At 41.7% G+C, this 21,628-nt stretch overlaps 1 protein-coding gene across 1 annotated transcript in view; it reads left to right on the forward strand.

The window, feature by feature from the left end:
• The window catches only part of LOC110527736 (metabotropic glutamate receptor 4), a 340,536-nt gene that overhangs the window by 71,303 nt on the left and 247,605 nt on the right, over positions 1–21,628 (forward strand). The window contains exon 2 of the mRNA XM_021609206.2: positions 10,611–11,560. Coding sequence (XP_021464881.1) covers positions 11,015–11,560 — 546 coding nt within the window. The 5' untranslated portion in view covers positions 10,611–11,014. The remainder of the gene's footprint in view (positions 1–10,610; positions 11,561–21,628) is intronic.

Raw genomic sequence — 21,628 nt, forward strand, 5'->3', positions numbered from 1 at the left:
GAAAAGCAGCCGACAAGTACTCAGCATATGAGGGAACTCCTTCAAGACTGTTGGAAAAGCATTCCAGGTGAAGCTGGTTGAGAGACTTCCAAGAGTGTGCAAAGCAGTCAATAAAACAAAGGGTCGCTGCTTTGAAGAATCTAAAGTCTAAAATATATTTGTATTTGTTTTAACACTTTTTTGTTTACTACATGATTCCATATGTGTTTTTTAATAGTTCTGATGTCTTCAATATTATTCTACAATGTAGAAAATAGTAAAAATAAAGAAAAACCGTTGAATGAGTAGGTGTTTCCAAACTTTTGACTGGTACTGTACATGTTATTCAATAATTTCATCCAAACTGCTTGCAAGCGTCTACATAGCCAGGAGCTAAAATAGAACTTGGTTCTATTTTTGACGCATGACACACTGCAAGTCCCATCTCCTCCTTGGTTATTTGGAGCATATACCCATGTGGGTGATTTGAAAGGTGAACTGAGGTCCACACTTCAGTCCAGTTGGTGTTGGTAACGCACCTTAGTTGTTTGCCAACCTCCATATAAAGTCCAAAGAAGAAGAAGACGGAAATTGAACGAGGAGAGATTACTAGAAACTAACGTGGTTGACTTTTTTAAATCTGTGGATTAATTGTGGAGTCGAGGACCTTATGCATTTCAGGTAAAATAACAACCCACTGTTTATATCCCAGGAGTAGTTGGTTCAGAGTTCGTTTTGATATTTCAACCTGCTTGTCCTGAACGCATCCGATGTGGATGGACAAAATCAACATGTGCGCCAGGTCTAATCAGAATGTTAGGTCTATTGCCACACACGTGGCCCAAATCGTGGCTTCCCAAATCAGCATAAGCCTATGCACTTGTGATTTGAAACAATCCACAGCTATTTTTTTAAGAAGCTTATGATCCTCAGTGGCTAAATCATGCTCTCTGGTGAAGTATTTTGAATTATCTTATTTAGACAGGTCTAATTTATATAATTTTTGCATATTACTTTCGGGGAATCCAGCATCTGAACCGTGCACTATGCACCCGCCAACTTTCCTTTCCAATTCGCAAGTGACTGGAACCAGAGATCTATATATAGTAACAAGTTGCTCATGTCTCCGAGTCTTTGTCCCAAAAGCGGGATTGCAGGCGACAAGCTTAGATCTGCATATTACGCCCATAGAAACGCATTGGGCTTATTCAGAACAGGTTTTTGTGAGAGTGAGCCCTCTCGTCTCTTCTGCTTACACTAGCAAGTGAAACAGTGCCCCTCTGTCTTACCATATGTAGGCCATGTACCTGATGCTGTCTGGCCAGAAAGAAATAATGACATGCCATACTCCTTTGGTCCAGACAGCATCCGATATATGGTCTACACATACGGAGGGGGCACTGTTTCGCTCGCACGGATGCTTTATCTGAGTCTTTCTGTCGGCGCGCGTCTCGGTAAAATAAATGATCAATATTTCAATATTTTATTTGGACGGGCAAGGAGGAACGGGGCACCCCATAACACCGGTCCTGATATAGGCTTAGAATGGAGAAAATGTTTCTTATTTCTGAAAGGAAAGACTGCGCAAGAAAAAATGAACTGGAAAAAAAAAGGATATAAAGGAGGTTTGAAGTGGGATAGTCATGACAGATGGAGCCAGTAATGGGTACTTAGCAAGCTTCCACATTACCACTCTTTTGGGCTATCTATCCTCCTATCATTCCTTTCTCCATCCCTCTCTCTGTGCTTTTATTCCATCCCTCTCTTAATGCAATGTGATGCATCCATTCTACAGCACTCTTAGGGTGAGTGAAGTCTGGGTTAGTTCTCACATTTCAGACCATTTTATCTTCCACCAGACGCCGTTAAATGAATCTATCCCTCCATTACAGGGGAAAGCATTCTGAGAGTAAACAGAACATTTAGAAAGGGCCCTCTTTCAGTCAGTCATTTCCTTTTCCCACCCTCAATGTCCTCTTTGTAGGATAAGTCTGCACTAAAAACAACCCCATTACATTGTGCGCCATAAATACTTGTTTCAAATTCAGTCGTTTTTAATAGGCTTTCCTTTCATGCATTTGGAGAAAACAATATCTTCCATGTACAGCACATAACTGGAACTCCTCTCTGGTGTGGCTGTCATAAAGTTGTTGTTTTCTGAGACAAATCGTGCCAGTGTTTCCTAAGGGTTTCTCATCAAACGACCACAAGAGTCAGCTGATGCATAATGTCATATCTTCCTGACGTTTAACACATTTTCCAGGCTCTAAATAAATCATAACTGTCACTGGATCTACTGCTCCGCTTGCTGTGTATGTGTGTGCAACTAAGAACAGGGATTTTCTGGGAATGGACAGAAGCTCTACTGAAAAGGCTGTCATCCATTTCGCTGTTTGATGCTCGTCTCCGGGTAGAAGTTGCCCTCAGGCACATATCTAGGATCAGCTTACCCTCACCAAATCATGACCTTTACCATTAGAGGGGAAATGCAGAAACTGATCTTAGATCAGTATCTCTGAAAACCTTTATTTATACTCTGTTTAGGATCACCAACATGCCAACATACATATTGGCCCTTTTACGAAAGCTGATGCCCACTTTACATAGAATTTGTGGTTGTTTGGTTGTACAGTGTATCAGTCATGATGAAAAAATAACTGCGTACGCCAATGCCTGAATCTAGACCGTGCATATTGCTTCACTGTCATTGGCCAACAATATAATGATGGTTGAGAAACTACTGTGCAATAACAATCAACCCAAATGTTAAAGATGTGTTAAAGGATGTGTCGACATTGTCTGATACAAGCAGTTGCCAAGCAGTGACCTTGTTCACCAAACATCCATCATATTCTGTTCAAGACCATATCAAGTTATAAACCATTCACCTATATGCAACCTCTGACCCTCACTACACATTTCCAACTGTCCACCAAGAAAAACCAAGTCGAAACCAGCCCTGCATGCTCTTAAACCGATCATATCCAGAATGAAAATATCATAGTAGCATGTTACAATCTCTCCAACCCTTCATGTGCAGCCATGCTCTTTCCCTCTCCATCCTTTCACTTCTTCCTTGAGGGCAGTCTCATACCTTCCTATTGATCGGCTGTTGGAGCATCAACATTCTGGAGTGAGTGTCAATTAGACAGCTCCGTCTGCCGTCTGTCTCTGTCTCTGTCCAGAGGAACTACAGCACATCCTAAAGAGGCTCTCACTGGCTGCTTGCTTTCCCCATTTCCCCCATTTCCCTTCTATAAAAGCTACACAGCTTTTAGAGAAGGGAGAGGGAAATAATACAACAAAAATATAGATTTTCTTCAAGTGGCTCCCTGTCGCCATTTATGGATTTTCTATACCGCATGCCAAACCGTTTGGACTGGCCTGCTGAAACATCTTCCTTTTGAAGTGTAAGTTGGTATGAATGTTTTTTTTTTCTTGTTTTTTTGAGGGGACGGTCTGAAGTACACGTTCTGTTTGTGAGAAATACAGCTACTTCAAAGAAAATACATGCGGGTACTTTGAAGTTTAGTGCATTTTCTAAAGCAGACAGATTGAGAAAAGTGTTGAGGAATGTTGTTTTTTTCCTTTCCATGGTCTATACGTCTCTAACCAATTCTATAAGAGGGAAATGTTTTTGGGATTGGATATTGCCTACTGAAAAATGTAGTCAAGGGGGAAAGGCCCTCCCATGGAGCAACCCCCCCCCCCCCCCTCCCATAATACAGCTGTGGCATTGCATGTCAATATCTAAAGTGCAAATATCAAATATAGAATTCAAAAACACACCATTATGCCTAGATAATGGTGATCAGCATCATAGGAAGAGTAGCTAATGTGAATCGAAATAAACAAACACTATCCAACAGGCCATTCTTGTCAGCTCAGCCAGGCATGAGGTGTTGAATGCTCAATCACCGTTATTAGTTATGTGGCCGTATGCAATAGCAGACTTGCTACTCTTGCCTAAAGGTTATTTTGTGCCCTTTTCAAATGAATCCAGTCTATATTACAAACATTGCCTCTAAACTTGAGTAAAGGTTATTCTTTTGATATGAATCCCACATAATTCCCACAGCGGTCTGTGACATTTTGTGGCTATGATACATCTGTTGTTTTACTCAATATACTATTTAGCAGAGCATATTTACTGCTCTAACTTCGGGACTGTCTGTAAATATTGACACATTTTGTTCACCTCAAACACAGTCTTCGTCTCAGCCTTCTCAGTGTGGGAGACTGATTCGTCTGAGCATAATACCACCTCATTAGTAAACCAAAACCATACCGGAGATGTACTGTAAACACATGGTAATAACATTCAAAGCATCTTATCTTAATGTTAACTTAATGTTAATATCAGAATATCATAATAACAGCTATTGTACACAGCTCATACCATTAAGAATATGGTAATCGTATTAAACATGTTTACCAGTTTACCATTGTTTATACGGTTTGATTCAAATTTTTAGTTCCATAATCCCACTGGCCTGTGATTATCCCAATCAACCCTGATGATTGACATGGGATTTTTCCTGGTCTCTGGCGACCTGTGACGGTGGGTTGATATTAAGAGGGTTCAGAGATAAAGACATTCAAGGCCAGGCCAAGTAAAACAGACCTGACTGTCAAAACTGCAGACTGTGAGTGTGGAACACTCTCACCACAATCACATTGGGATTATTACTTGATATGCATCTTAGCCTGGGAGACGAAGGGCAATCCTGATGTCGACAATATTGATTGATGCACTCTCGTGTTCCCAGAGCTAATTTTAAACCCAATGCTGTGATTTTGTTGAGTGACTAAACAAGTTAACATCAAATGATCTAAAGGTTTTCCAGATGAAGTTGTTATTGAGTGATTGAAATTGTTGCCATATTGCTTTGTCTTTTGCAGGGAAATATGACCATATAAATATGACCACCTCTTAATTTTGCAAATTACAAATGGAGTATATCTGTTATATTTGTACCTCTTTAGAGACCTGCCCTTTAAAACAATAGTTTGATACCAGAAGCATTGCTTACCACAATAACATGAATCTTCCTCAGGACCTTCTCTTATTGCTCTCCAAATAGTATATAATTTATCTATATTATAGGTAAAAAGCTATTTGAATTTTTAGAATTCTATTCCGTTATTATCTTTATTTAGTTTTAGTTAGGTGTCCTGTGCTGTGGATGTGTGGTTGGCCTTTGGGGGGGAGGTTACAGTCAGTTGGTGGTCAGGCTTCCTGGGCTCTCCCTCCCTTCTCTTTCTGCTGCATTTAAAGGGAATCTGCGGTGAATGAACTCTGCGAAATTACTTCACTCGGTAGCAGATAGTTCAGTGTATTCATAGGACCTTTCCAATATGCTCACAGTGAACCTTGGCCCTTGGTGCAGCAGTCCATCGTCTGACTAACACACTCCTTTGGCAAAACCAGCACATTCACCTCTATTGTATGCTGGGAGATTGTTCCTTCAGATCCCATTACTGCTCCTGCTGCCAAGACTGAACAGTGTCAGGAACATACAGGACAGCAACCATTTGCAAGTAAGTAAGTAGCCTTGAACAAGGCTTCAAGTATACCTCCTGGACAGGACACAAGTCTATCGCAGAGCCTTGCCCCCAATCTATCTCCTTAATGCTAAGTGCCAAACAGAGATGCATTGCGGCACAGTTTTATAGTCTTTGGTATGACTCAGCCAGGGATCAAACTCCCAACCTTCCAAACTCAAGGCAGACACTCTAACCGCAAGGTTAGTTGGTAGCATAGGCTAAAAGCTGGTGAAATAAAAAATGGCTAATCCTATCAAACCTGATGTCAATTTGCAGATGCGTTTTATAATTTAGTTTGTCTCTCTCAATACAAGAACTATCTATCTGAAACAGCACAGTGTTGCATTGTTCAGCAGAGCGTACAGTTGTGGTAATTATCTACAGTGCCTTCGGAAAGTATTCAGACCCCTTGACTTTTTCCACATTTTGTTACGTTACAGCCTTATTCTAAAATGGATTAAATAAATAAAAATCCTCATCAATCTACACACAATATCCCATAATGACGAAGCAGAAAATGTTTTTTTTTTTGTAAATATAAATAAAATACCCTATTTACGTAAGTATTCAGACGTTTTGCTGTGAGACTCGAAATTGAACTCAGGTGCATACTGTTTCCATTGATCATCCTTGATGTTTCTGCAACTTGATTGGAGTCCACCAGTGGTAAATTCCATTGATCTATATAAGGTCCCACAGTTGACAGTGCATGTCAGAGCAAAAACCAAGACATGATGTCTCAGCCAAACTGAGCAATCGGGGGAGAAGGGAGGTGACCAAGAAACCCGATGGTCACTCTGACAGAGAGTGACCATCGGGAGAACCTACCAGAAGAACCTACCAGAAGGACAACCATCTCTGCAGCACTCTACCTTTCAGGCCCTTATGGGAGTGGCCAGGCGGAGGTCACTCTCCAGTAAAAGGCACATGACAGCACACTTGGAGATTGCCAAAAGGCACCTAAAGACTCTCAGACCATGAGAAACAAGATTCTCTGATCTGATGAAACCAAGATTGAACTCTTTGGCCTGAATGCCATCGTCACGTCTGGAGGAAACCTGGCACCATCCCTATGGTCAGTGGTGGAAAAAGTACCCAATCTTTGAGTAAAAGTATAGATACCTTAATAGAAAGTTACTCAAGAAAAAGTGAAAGTCACACAGTAAAATACTACTTGAGTAAAAGTCTAAAATGATTTGGATGTAAGTATCAAAAGTAAATGTAATTGCTAAAATATTCTTCAGTATCAAAAGTGAAAGTATAAATAATTTATTAAGCAAAGCAGAAGGCACCATTTTCCATTATTTTTTTTTTAATGGATAGTCAGGGGTACAATCCAAGACTCAGACATAATTTACATATGATGCATTTATATTTAGTGAATCTGCCAGATCAGAGGCGGTAGGGATGACCACGTGTTCTCTTGATAAGTGGGTGAATTGGACAATATTCCTGTCCTTCTAAGCATTCATCATGCAACAAGTACTTTAGGGTGTCAGGGAAATAAATCTATGGCGTAAAAAGTACATTATTTTCTTAGGAATGTAGTGAAGTAAAAGTTGTCAAATATAAATAGTAGAGTACAGATACCCCCAAAATGACTTAAGTAGTAATTTTAAGTATTTTTACTTTACACCACTGCCTACGTTGAAGCAAGGTGGTGGCAGCATCATAATGTGGGGATGTTTTTCAGCGGCAGGGACTGGGAGACTATTCAGGATCGAGGCAAAGATGAACGGAGCAAGTACAGAGAGCTCCATGATGAAAACATGCTCCAGAGCGCTCAGGACCTCAGACTGGGGTGAAGGTTCACCTTCCAACAGGACAATGACCCTAAGCACGCAGCCAAGACAACGCAGGAGTGGCTTCGGGACAAGTCTCTGAATGTCCTTGAGTGGCCCAGCCAGAGCCCTGACTTGAACCCAATCAAAACTCTCTGGAGAGACCTGACAATAGCTGTGCAGCGATGCTCCCCATCCAACCTAACAGAGCTTGAGAGGATCTGCAGAGAAGAAATACAGGTGTGCCAAGCTTGTAGCGTCATACCAAAGAAGACTCGATGCTGTAATCGCTGCCTAAAGTGCTTCAGCAAGGTACAGAGTGAATGGTCTGAATACTTATGTAAATGTAATATTTCAGTTTGTTTTTAATAAATTTGCAAAAATGTTACAAACCAGTTTTTGCTTTGTCATTATGGGATATTTTGTGTTGATTGATGAGGAAGTAAAACAATTTAAGATATTTTAGAATAACGTTAGCGTAACGAAATGTGGAAAAAGGAACGGGGTCTGAATACTTTCTGAATGCATCTGTTGGTAACAGATACCTTAAAAAAAGATAGCGGCGTGGATCAGAAAACCAGTCAGTATCTGTTTTGACCACCCGTTACCTCATGCAGTGCGACACATCTCCTTTTAATAGAGATGATCAGGCTGTTGATTGTGGCCTGTGGAATGTACAGATCCTTGTGCCGTGCATTATCATGCTGAAACATAAGGTGATGGAGGCAGATGATTGGCTCAACAATTGGCCTCAGGGCCTCGTCACAGTATCTCTATTAAATGCAAATTGGGTTCATTGTCCGTAGCTTATTCTTGTCCATACAATAACCCCAACGCCACCATGGGGCACTCTGTTCACAACGTTGACATCAGCCATATACGTGGTCTGCGCTTGTGAGGCCGGTTGGACATACTGCCAAATTCTCTAAAGTTACGTTGGAGGTGGTTTATGGTAGAGAAATTAACGTAAACTTTTCTGGCAATAGCTCTAGAGGACATTCCTGCAGTCAGCATGCCAATTGCAAGCTCCCTCAACTTCAGACATCTGTGGCGCTATGTTACAAAACTGCACATTTTAGTGGCCTTTTATTGTCCCCAGCACAAGATGCACCTGTGTAATGATCATGCTGTCTAATTAGCTTCTTGTCAGGTGGATGGATTATCTTGGCAAAGGATAAATGCTCACTAACAGGGATGTAAACAAATGTGTGCTCACAATTTGAGAGAAATAAGCTATTTGTGGGCATGGAAAATTTCTGCGTTCTTTTATTTCAGCTCATGAAACACGTTACATGTTGCGTTTTTATATTTTTGTTCAGTGTGGATGATTGTTGAGTTGTGAATGTCAGTGAAATGTAGAGAGGCCCAACCAGTCATATCGCAAATATCGCCTATGATATCAAAGCTTTTCTTCTACGTATCCTAAGTAATGCCATGGATTCATCGTTTTTTGGGGCCAAAATAGTGAACTTGGAGGCAAAAAAGGGATGCATAATGTAAGATGCAAACCTCATATTTTAAATGAGTGTTAGATTTCAAAACCTTTGACTAAATCCAGTCAGAGACGGCCCTAAGTGAAATGTTTTAATTGTACCTTGTGTATTCTACTATTTTAACTCCCAACAGTAAGTTGAGACCCCGACTAAGTTCAATATTGGGAAATTAATCCAATTGAGCCGACTACATCCCTGTGCTATATAAACACCAGACGCTGCTATTTATTACTGACCAGCAGATGCCCTTAATATGCATTGTGCTTAAAGCTCTAAGTAATGAACCGTTTTTCGACACAATTTGGTGAAAGACCCAGATTCTTCAGAAAGCCTTGTTTTCCCATCAGAAGTTGTTTCACAAGCAGTTCTCCAGAATATCACAATGAAATCATCATCAAGCTTTGATGATTTGAACCAGCTGTGTAGGACTATGCCAAAAAACGAAATGTGCACCCGTTGGGGTCCCCAGAACTGAGTTTGGGAAACGCTGCTCCAGATCAATGAATAGAGGTTATTCTACTTGTCCAATGACACTCTTATTCTACACTGTCCTTAAGTAGGATTTGTGGAATTGAATCCCATCTGGGCTAGCTTGGGACTCTTTCTTCACACAAGTGACTGTGGGCGTGTAGAGTTAAAGAACCATGTCACACTATGGGTTTAACTATGAAACGCTAGTTCTCATGAGGACATTTCCCCTCTTACCTACTCCTGTATCAAAGCAGCTTTCCTTCTGTAGTAATGTCATCATTACAATTTCACAGTCTCTTCAGAGAAACCATCCCTACGGTTTTATGCTGTCCAAGGCGCAGTCTCAGATATGCCAGCGTTGTGGGTGTAGGGAAGAATGGAGTGGGAAATGGGCTGATGGAAGAATAGAAAAGGAGGAGAATGTGTGATGATTCATCCAATATCTGCCTCCTCTGTGATATGTCATCCAACAGAAGGGATATTGTGTCAATAGCATGGTGAATTTGTATAAAAGACACTCCAACTTAACATGTTGGTCTGTTTTTGCCTTTTAGTGTCATCTTTGAATACAGGGAAATGTTATAATCAATAGAATTGTATGGATGAGAGAGTCACCAACAAAAATATTTTATTCAAATAAGCCCTCCAGCTATTTTTGAGCATTTACTGTTGAAAAACAATATCCCAAGTGTAAATACACGAATGTACACTTTAGGGTAAAAAAAACCCAAACGTATTGAGCAAAATAGTGTTTTTTTTGTTGACAAAAAAAGTAGGCCATTCAAGGAGTTGGTCTGTTGTGATGTAATCGGCCTCCCCTCATTATTGCGGGAACAATAGAGGAGCAATAGATGGAAAAAGAGCTAATCATTGAGGTGAAAGGAGACTGGAGTGCCACTTTAGGGCCCTACTGTAAGTTCCTAGAGAGATCTTGGACATGTAATCAAGACATGAGAACATTTTGTGTATGATGTGTAGCAACCAAACAATGGTAGGCACATTAGTACAGTAGGCAGCGTATCTTACCGAGTTTGTTGAAAAGAGGAGTTTGGGAGCTGGCTTTCATGCCTTTCGACCTTGGGAGTCCATGGCAACCCTTTTAAATTCAATATGGAGAGGTGAGTAGGGAGGGAGAAGAGGGAGGAGGGAGAGAGAGAGCGTGTGAGATTGAGAGAAAAAAAATTGTCTCATCATTCCACACATGATTGCAGCAAAAGGAGTTGAGACAGAAAAAGAAAGCAGTGAAAATCTCAAACCAACATGAATCCCTTCTCTCATATCTAGCCCCTCTGTCACTGTGTGGTGTGTCTCATCGCTTCTACTTTGCTTTATCTTGCAGGAATTCACTCAGCAGCCCGGAGACCTGAGCGGCCTGAACCCCCCCCCCCCCCCCCCTGTGAGGGATCTCCATAGGCAGGGTGGTGAGTTAGTGGGCCGAGGAGCACAGTGGGCAGAGGAGTGCCCACCACGTTGGTCAGACCATGGAGTGAGGAGGAAAGAAGGAGATGCATATGTAAGAAAGGAAGAGGAGATATCCTTTGAAGAGCCATCTAAATTAATGCTCCTATTATAATTGAGTGCTTCTGAGAGCAAAGCAACATGAGAGGACGCCTGTTCTGTGCCCACTGCTTCAAGAGGTATTATTAAGATTAACCCTCTGGATATAGAGTAGACTAGTGTTCTTTGTGATCCTGATTCCGCTGGTTTCTAGAGTGTGTCTTGATTTGTGTCTGGGCTGTGGTCATGGTGTCTCAGCCCCAGGGGTGTGCTCTGCATCGGACTGGCAGGATCTGTCACAGAGGCAGCCTGATCAGGCTCTTACTCCTTCTTTACTGCTCTCTAACGGCCGCCCAAGCCGCTAAACCCAAAGTCCCGAGCGGCACACACCTCAACTCCATCCGCATCGACGGGGATATCTCCCTGGGAGGCCTGTTCCCCGTGCACTCCAGGGGCAACGAAGGCAAGGCCTGCGGGGAGCTGAAGAAGGAGAAGGGGATCCATCGTCTGGAGGCCATGCTGTTCGCCCTGGACCGTATCAACAACGACCATTCCCTGCTTCCCAATATCACGCTGGGGGCGCGCATCCTAGACACGTGTTCCCGGGATACCCACGCCCTGGAGCAGTCACTCACCTTCGTCCAGGCTCTCATCGAGAAGGATGGGACGGACGTCAAGTGTCTCGGCGGGGGGGCACCCATCATCACCAAGCCTGAGAGGGTGGTGGGAGTCATCGGAGCCTCGTCCAGCTCTGTGTCAATCATGGTGGCCAACATACTGCGGCTCTTCAAGGTAAGGACCACACCTTGGTGGTGATTTACTACTTGTGTGTGGTTGTGGTTTGTTTGCAGTGTTAGTGAGTATCTGATGTATGTACACTGTGGTGTTTGTTCCGTGTTAGCTCTAGTTGGGAATGTTATCCTCATTCCTGGGAAAAAAATTATGTTCAAGCACAATTTGGTTCCCTGATATTTGGAAAGAAGAGCATGAATAAATAATGACAGAGACATGTAGCTCAGTTTGCAGATTATGGTGCTTGTACGCCATAGTTCCCATAATCCTAAAGTAATGCCATTGGCCATCTCAATCTGAGGACTGCTAAATTTTCACAATTATTGCCTCTAACCCAAAGAGTTGGATAGATGGCACACATGCAAAGATAGGCGATGCACTCTGGTACATCTCTATGCTCTCAACATACTAAATAATAGGATGCAACATTAGTTGATTTCATTGTCTGCTCATAAATTTCTCTTTCGACCTGGATTCCTTACTTTGATCGACCCTGTGATAGGAAAAGTCATTTTCATCCACATGCTGTCCTTGTTCATAGCACATACCAATCCCGTGGTTTCACTGATTTATAAGCCCCGTCCACCCAGCCCTAGAAATAACTTCTTAATTGCTTTCTCTGATCTGTTTATGCTGCGTCTTCTGTTGCTCTGGTTTGATAGGTGGTGTTGGCACATTGAGTCATTTCTTCCTTTTGATAAGAAATGTGTTGCCTTTACTCTCTTGGAAGGCATGCATTCAGGCTGTGTTTTAAGACCAATTGGATATTTTGCTTATCTATTACTAAACATCTCACTAACTCGTTTCAGGAAACTAGGCATATGTTGCGGGGTCACTACTTCACAGGAGAGCCATCTGAATGCAGACTGTTTAAATGAAATCAAAATGCGTTTTTTCGGAAATTGCGTTTTCCTGGAACTTGCAAACTTTCATGTGCCCTAATAACAAACTTGTATGCATCTGTAAATACGATTCAAATTGTTAAATTACGTGCCTAGTTGGTTTAGTCACAGAAAAAGGCCGCCAGTCATGATTGGCTTAGATAATGAGTGTGCTGGACATGCCTAGAGATGAGTTCGGATTGGTCTGCCATATAGCACACTTCTGTCTATTTTAGCTGGTTAGTATGTGTTGGTAATCCTGTCTAACGCATCTTTTAAAAAAAACTATATCTCCTAGTAGAACTGCTTAAGTATTGCTCTCCACTTTCTGGAGGACCGAGTTTTGAAATCAGTGGAATTAGAGTATGATAGCTAATGAGATGGGAAAAACACCTGTCTCCAGATTACATCTTCAAACTAAGGGCAACCGTGACAGGGAGAAGCATCCATCCATGATGTATACGGTAAGATAGTCTACACCCTAAAAAGTAAAGGTTCCTGGAGTATCCATTAGGTGTTTTTCAAATTTAAACTGTGGGGGAACCCCTATAAGTTCTTCGAATAACCTCTTTTAATGGATCCTTAAAGTACCTTTTGTGGTTAATTTTTTAACTAACCCACCTCCCCTATTATTGTTAATAATAACACAATATTTTAGTCCTCAGTGTTTATTATGATCTTAATGGCAAAGCAGAATTAAAAATATAAATATAAGGTAAACTCCCATCCCAGCCTCAAGTCCAATGGGTATATCCTGTCCCTTGTTGATGTTAATGTGTTGATGTTCTCCTTATCCATAGCCAGAATGATTTTGCAGTGCATTTGATATGCCTCCTTGTCTGTATACCTGCAGACATAGACACAAAAAGTGAGCAGTTCAGTCATCTGCACCCAAGACAGCTAGCCTTCAACATATTCTTAAAGCCTACATATTCTTACCTTATTGTTGATTGATATCCGTTGAATTGTCCATTTTCTGTTTTAGAAACATTTGCACAAATATGAAAAGAGATGGTATAATCATAGAATAATATCAATTTATATCATACAAGGGACAAACCTTAACTTAATTGAGGAGATCCTCACATTCTTTACAAGTGTTTCAGTTGGGCAGCTTGGTTTGTGCATGAACCCTCACCAACTAAGGAGGTTCCTCGATGAACCCCACCTCCTATGAGCTTCTTGGAAGAACCTTTTGGGGGCCATTTTTAGTACCAAGAAGCCTAAGGTTCTTCTAGGATCCTCCTTAGTTGGTTCTTAGAAGAATCTTAGAACCTTTGCTAAACCCCTCATTTTTAGAGTGTAGCTAGTTACATTTTCAGATATTACACGTTTCTAATTGACAGAAAGTCGTTTTCATGTCAAGTTAAAATGTAAATGCTAGCTAACGTTATGTGTATGGTCTTATTTCATATCTCAGAGCCATTTGCTTTGCTAACATTGAACCTGGTTGGTTAGCTTCCTGCAGATTCATACAAGGTCGTAACATCATGAGTTGGGACTATGGTTCATTGTTTACCTAGCTACCTATGAATGTGCGAGAGCGCTGAATAACTGACAAATTTACGAACGCTCAACACCCGTTTGCTATGGCTAGCGTCAGTAAACGTTGGCAAAAAGAGTAAATTGTTGCCAGCAGCACAGTTGCAGTCACCAACACTCTGGATAACATAAAAAACAGCCTAACCAGCTCTGCTAGGGCGAGTAAAATGGTCAGTAAGCTGTTCTCTACTTTGTGTCTAGAAGTAGCTAGCAAGCTAGCCAACTTTAGCCAGTTAGTTTGGGTGCTTGACCCTTTAAGAGATGGGTGTGAACAATGCTGAATGGGTGTAGAGAAAGGAGAGTTCTCCAATAGGTACCAAAACATTCAAAGGCCCTTTTCTCAAAAGTGAGGTTACAAGTTTGTCAACTTTCAAAGCAGAAATAGTTTTCCATCTTACCACCTCAAATGCAGTGTATGATATACCATTTTGTAGCTGTCTGTCTCTGATTTGATCCAATGTAAAAAACACAATTTCAAATTTTGCAACATAAGACCGAATCAAGGCGGTCGGTCACAATTGTGATCATTGTATTACATAAACTCTCCCTCGCTCTCCCTTTGGCAAATGAGCTGCCCAGTAACGTGAGTTTACCAGATGAGCTAAATGCCTTCTGTTCTCACTTTCGAGGCAAGCAACACTGAAACATGCTTGAGAGCACCAGCTTTTCCAGACGACTGTGTGATTACGCTCTCCGTAGCCATTGTAAGACCTTTAAACAGGTTAACATTCACAAGGCCGCAGGGCCAGACGGATTACCAGGACTTGTCCTCAGAGCATGCGCTGATCAGCTGGCAAGTGTCTTCAGATTTTCAACTTCTCCCTAGCCCAGTCTGCAATACCTACATGTTTCAAGAAGACCACCATAGTCCCTGTGCCCAAGAACACCAATGTAACCTGCCTAAATGACTACTGCCCCATAGCATCCAAATGTTTATCCATGAAATGCTTTGAATGGCAGGTCATGGCTCACATCAAAACCATCATCCCAGAAACCCTGGACCCACACCAATTTGCATACTGCTCAAACAGATCCACAGATGATGCAATATCTATTGCACTCAACACTACCCTTTCACACCTGTACTCCGTTCACCCACGACTGCGTGGCCACGTAGGACTCCAACACCATTATTAGGTTTGCCGACAACATGAAGGTGGTATGCCTGATCACCAATGACTATGAGACAGCCTATAGGGAGGATGTCAGAGACCTGGCAGTGTGGTGCCAGGACAACGACCTCTCCCTCAACGCGAGCAAGACAAGGGAGCTGATCGTGGACTACAGGAAAAGGAGGGGAGAGCACGCCTCCATTTACATCGACGGGGCTGTAGTGGAGCGGGTCGAGACCTTCAAGTTCCTTGGTGTCCACATCACTAAGGACCTTTAATGGTCCAAAAATGCCTATTCCCCTTCAGGAGGCTGAAAGGATTTGGCATGGGAGCGCATATCCTCAAAACATTGTACAGCTGCACCATTGAGAGCATCCTGACTGGCTGCATCACCGCTTGCTATGGCAACTGCTCAACATCCGACCTCAAGGCACTACAGAGGGTAGTGCTTATGACCCAGTACAAGTCTGGGACCAAAGGTCTCCTTAACAGCTTCTACGCTCAAGCAATAAGACTGCTGAACATTTGATCAAATGGCTACCTGGACTATTTGCATTGACCCCCTTATTTGATTTGTGTGTATATATATATATATTGCACCAACTCTGTTAACCAGGCTAACTGGATTCTAACCACAGATTCACACGTACTACACTGACAGTCCAACACACACACACACACACACACACACACACACACACACACACACACACACACACACACAAACATTAACATTCCCTCCCACTCTTCATATATGTTGGATGCTACTCTTTGTTATTATCTATGCCTAATCACTTTACCCCTACCTACATGTTACCTCAATTACCTCAACTACCCTGTACCCCTGCATGTTGACTCAGTACCGGTACCCCTTGTATATAGCCTTGTTATTGCTATTTTATTGTTACTATTTTTCCCTTTCCCTTTAGGTTAGCAAAAAATAAACTTAAGGGCTGTTAAACATTTATTTAGTAAGGTTTACATTTAGTAAGGTTTACTACACCTGTTGTATTTGGTGCATATGGCAAATAATAATTCATGAAAAATAAGATAAGACAGCCACTTCCAACAATATCTCAGATCCCTCCCTAAACTGTAGTTGCATGTATCACCATGAAGACTGGTGGCTGAGTTATGAATGGGTATTTACACAAACAAAGTGGCAGAGGGCTGTGATCAAAGCAAGCTCCTGTGGATGTGGCAGGGAGGCATAGGCAGCACATAAGGCTATACAGTACCAACCAGGAGGGGTGTATACTCCATTCTCCATCCTCCTCAGCCTGGCTGCAAGCATAGACCTGAGTGAGCCAAGCATGATGGGATGCTCACACACACACACACACACACACACACACACACACACACACACACACACACACACACACTTCTTACACGTAATGTGCAGCAATGAACATCTCCAACAGCAGTCTCTGATCCCATTCGCACAGGGAAGCCTTTTGGAAGTTCTGCATCATTAACACTCTTCCACTGTTCATTACCGTATATAGGAGGTAGCTCTACATATTTAATTTGTCTCACTCTGATCTCTTCTCCCCTTACCCCCCTTTATAGGAGGTAGCCCTACATATTTAATTTGTCTCACTCTGATCTCTTCTCCCTCTACCCCCTTTACTCTCCTACATGACCCCCATCAACCTAACCGCATAATCAAACAGTCGTGTGATGTAGGTACAGTGATGTAGGTACAGTGTTGAGGGACCTGAAGTTGGCCACATGTTGAGTCAACACTCTCCTCATTCATAGGGATGACTACAGTACAGTGCCTGCTATCTTAGGGTGTCCGCATGCTTACCAGCCGAAACAATTCGGTAGAGTTCGTGCATATATTATGATGACGTTTTGTGACATTTCTGTTCGTTTTGGACGTTTTTGGGCTGTTCAGGCACACAATTATTTTCTGGAGGCAAGCCGAAGTTCAGAGCCAAAGTCCGTTGCTTAGTCGGTGATTGGTCAACAGTAGGGATTCTTTAATAAAGTCTTTGTTGTCATTCAATGAGAGACGACTCGTTTTCATGCACATTTTGTCATTGAGAAATACTGCACAAAACAAATACAATTGTGCGATTTTAAGATTTATTCTTCAAAAATTAATGACAGAAATATTTGATTAATCCTGGCTATTTTGAGGAAGTGTATACTGGCTATGGCATCTCAAAATGGACAAACGGGACTATTGCTGCTTTTTTCAAGTGAAGGTCTTAAGGGAGAATGCAAGCACGCTAGCCCAGTTCGGCTAGGGGCCAGCTGAACTAAAGCATGCTGACATGCTTCACTGCTGAACACTGCTGAACATGCTTCAATGCTTCACTGCTTCACTGCTGAACATCAGAGGTATTCACAGCAGTGGAGGCTCCTCTGAGGAGGAATGGGAGGACCATCCTCCTCAGTGAACTTCATAAAATGTATAACATTTAAAAGGTTATCATTTTTAGATAAAACTATACTAAATATATTCACATCGCCAAATAATTGATTAAACACACTGTGTTGCAATGAAGGTCTCCTCTGTAGGGTAGCACCATGTTGTAGCCAGAGGACAACTAGCTTCCATCCTCCTCTGGATACATTGACTTCAATACAAAACCTTGGAGGCTGATGGTTCTCTCCCCTTTCCATAGACTTACACAGTAATTATGACAACTTCCGGAGGACATCCTCCAACCTATCAGAGCTCTTGCAGCATGAACTGACATGTTTTCCACCTAATCAAAGGATGAATCTAGTACTGAAAAGCATAAGCTACAGCGAGCTAGCAATGTGGTGAGTAGACTCAAAGAGAGAGAGAGAGACAATAGTTGAACAGTTTTGAACACATTTACTCAAAGATGAAGGAGTAGAGAGAATTCATAATTTCACTTTCACTTACTAGCAAATGCAGCTAGCTAGCTAGTTTAGCGTACTCAAACAGAGGGATTCTATGTCAGCTATCTGGCTATGACTACCCAACACAACACTGGAACTCTTCCAAGTCAAGGTAAGCTTTTGGTTTGACATTGACACATGGGCCCGCCAGTGTAACTGCTAAACTGCTTATTGAAATGCTTACTGACTGTACACTGTAAAGGTCCCGCATGCTTATAGTGTGTTTACTAATGCGTTAGTCAACATAGCTAAAAGAACTATGATGTTACTGTAAGGCGTGCGTACTGGCGGTGGAGAAGTCAGGCGCAGGAGAGCAAAGACAGTTACAACGGCTCAGTTTTAATGATAAAAATCACATTGAACAAAAACAATAAATACAATGGGACAAAAACAAACAGACATAATGTGCACAAGCACTTACAATACCAGACAAGGACATGTGGGGAACCGAGGGTTAAGTAAACACCATGTAATTGTTGGAATTGAAACCAGGTGTGTAGGAAGAATAGACAAAACAAATGGAAAATGAAATCGGCGATGGCTAGAAGACCGGTGACGTCGACCGCCGAACGTCGCCTGAACAAGGAGAGCGACCGACTTCGGAGGAAGTCGTAACAGTTACTTTAGCTAATGGTGACAACGATTTAGGCTGTGTCTAGCAGTTATGATATGGTTAGTCTTGGAGAGTTTTTTCGCCTGTTCACATACAGCTGATGTATTGTGCATTGAAGTCCACAAGCGACGGGAAAAGGTGAGGGGGACGAGAGCAAATAGATGCGAGAAGGAATACAACGTGGCTGCTATGAAAGTGAACTGTGTTTACGAGTGATCGGCAGCTGAGCAAAGGAGAATTCATGTTGAGAGACCAGTCATGCTGTGTGATTTCATAATTTATTCGCAAAGCAGATGCACTCACCCAGGCGACACGCGTCACCTACACATTTCACAACCAGGCGGTCGCCGCGGTGGCATATTTATCAGAGTACACAGGTATAGTACCAACCGAACATGCCTTGGTCAACAAAGCCGAGATAGGCTAAGTAGAGAATCGTCATCACATTTGGTTGTGTGAGAAGTTACGATCTCTGGCATGATGTTATATACAAGCCGTAAACTTTCTCAACATGCTTTATGTAATATTGATACCCCCGCTGTGGCGTGCCATCACCATGCATAGTGTTCATTGCTTGTTCTTCTTTCTCCGAGTTTTTTCCAAACAGATAGTAAAAGGGATCTTTTCTGGCATGCTCTCAGGAGTAATTTTATGCATGAGGCCATAATAAATCCTACTATTTACATTCTGGCATTAGTATGAATAATGCAACGCTGTTAGGGATAATAAAAAGTTCAAAGAAAATTAGCATTTAGGAATAAACTACAGGATTGTTCAACTCCTGCTGCTATGTACATTTTTTGGGGATTCATTTAAATGAACTCAAGCGCCTGAGTTGCTGACTGACTGGCATGTGTTGAATGCATTTGCGGCTAAGCTTCTTAACCTTTTTACAAGATTTGTTGACCCATTGTGGTTTGGCTGGAGAGGCGTGTTGTGACAGGAGTACAGATATATTGGGGTTAAAGGAAAGGTGTTTGTGATGGTCCGCTTCAGTCTGCTTCCTGCCAGTGGCTGTCTCCCATTTACAGGTCAATCAATAGAGAGACGGAGGAAAAAAGGGAACAGGGACACAAGTATGCTGTCCGATAGGTGTTTGACAGCCCTAAAGGGGACGGCTCGGCTGCTCACCTCTCAAGCCTCTGTTCCAATCTAATTGGTGTCAAACCAATTCTTGCCCTGGGGGGCTGCATTCAGTCTTCAACGAGGTCCGGAGGGCTGCATTCAGTCTTCAACGAGGGCCGGAGGGCTGCAGTGAAAATATGTAATATTTCCTCGGGAAAGTATCTCTGATGGCAGGACTTGAAAGACAACAGGTTGGTTGGTTAAATTCTGTTTCTTCTATTGTAAATAAACTGCCAAAACGTCAAACACCCAATTCCTTATCTTTAGCTGTTACGACAGAGACTTGATATTGCTACACTCATTTACTTTCCTCCTGGCATGTCTTGATCCACAAAAAATGAATTTCCACCGTTATCTGTGAAATTACAATTCAAGTAGGAAGTAAGTAAACATTGAAGAAAACATTGTGCAAAACACGATGGAAAAGTTCCTTTGTGACCAGGAGCAATGAGATTTATTCTAAAACTTTTTTTAAACAGAAGGAAATTTCTTAATGGACTTGCACTTCCCAAAAAGTATTTTGGTATTTCTTTCATTAGTCCATTGTTGACATAATCCCAAAATGTTTTGCTAGTCAGCAATCAAGTTTTCAAGATATGGGGCTTCTAAGTAGTCTGTTTGTAACCCTGTCAACACACTGCAGGGTGAAACACTGACATCTGAAGTGGTCTCAGGAAATGTCAGCATCCACACCTTCCCTTCCGGTTCCTTGCGTTTTATGCTCCTTTCTATTCCCCTGTAAACCTGCGAGTGACACCATGGGATGAGGACCCATGTCTGAATTGATTTAACACTTCATTTATGAGATGACGGCTGAATAAAGATGAACAGCGCTGCTCAATATCAGCCTGTCACGGCTCCTACCCAATGCATTCATTCCAGGGTGATAGACCAAACAGGCCTGTGTAGCTCTTTACACCTAAATACATTCCCTTCATGGCAAGTTTTTTTTTCTCACTCGTTAACATATTTTTGGTAAGACTGAGCAATGAAATTGATGATTGCTAAACATTTCTTTACCGTCCTAACGGTTTGGCCTACTAACTAATATGACCCCTCTATGAAAAGATATGACTCTTACAAACACTGTTATTTTCATACGACCCACAGATGCCCCAAGAGCCTCGTCTGAAGGTAACCTGGTATTGGTAAAAAAATAGGTATGGAGGTAGTTTTGTGCCAAGAAAATGGGTTAAATATGTGTAAAAAATATATATATATCCTGAGCTTTCTTAGATCTCCTAGATATCGGGACAGACTTCAAAACCGTGTGATTTATTTTTTGACTGTCTGTTTTGCCATTTGAGTGTTATTCAAAGGGCTTCTATTGGCTATTAAAAATGTAATTCTTGATCAAATTAGTTTTGTACATTTTTTTTTTTTAAATATACCGACAGAGGTCCTCAAATTCAAATTGCTAAATGATCCATTGTATGACAATCTTAAAACAATTCCATATGTTAGCTTAGTAGATCCCACTCAGGGATTTCACCATGAGGCCAATGGGGACATTCTAACAGTTAGAGTTTAATGGTTGGATAGGAGAGAATTGAGGATGGATCAACATTGTAGTTAGTCAACAGTACTAACCTAATTGACAAAGTGAAAAGTCTGTACAGAATAAAAAATATTCCAAAACATGCATCCTATTTGCAACGAGGCACTAAAGTAATACTACAAACAAATGTGGCAAAGCAATTAACTTTGTCCTGAATACAAAGTGTTATTTTTGGGGCCAATCCAATACAACACATTACTGAGAACCACTCTCCATATTTTCAAGCATAGCTATGCTTGCAATCGGTAAGGACAGTGGAGTTTTTCTGGATAAAAAAAAAATAAACAGAATGGAGTTAAGCACAGGCAAAATCCTAGAGGAAAACCTGGTTCAGCATTCCACATTTCAGCTGGA

Source organism: Oncorhynchus mykiss, chromosome 7, assembly GCF_013265735.2.
Source record: "Oncorhynchus mykiss isolate Arlee chromosome 7, USDA_OmykA_1.1, whole genome shotgun sequence".
NCBI classification, from domain to species: domain Eukaryota; kingdom Metazoa; phylum Chordata; class Actinopteri; order Salmoniformes; family Salmonidae; genus Oncorhynchus; species Oncorhynchus mykiss.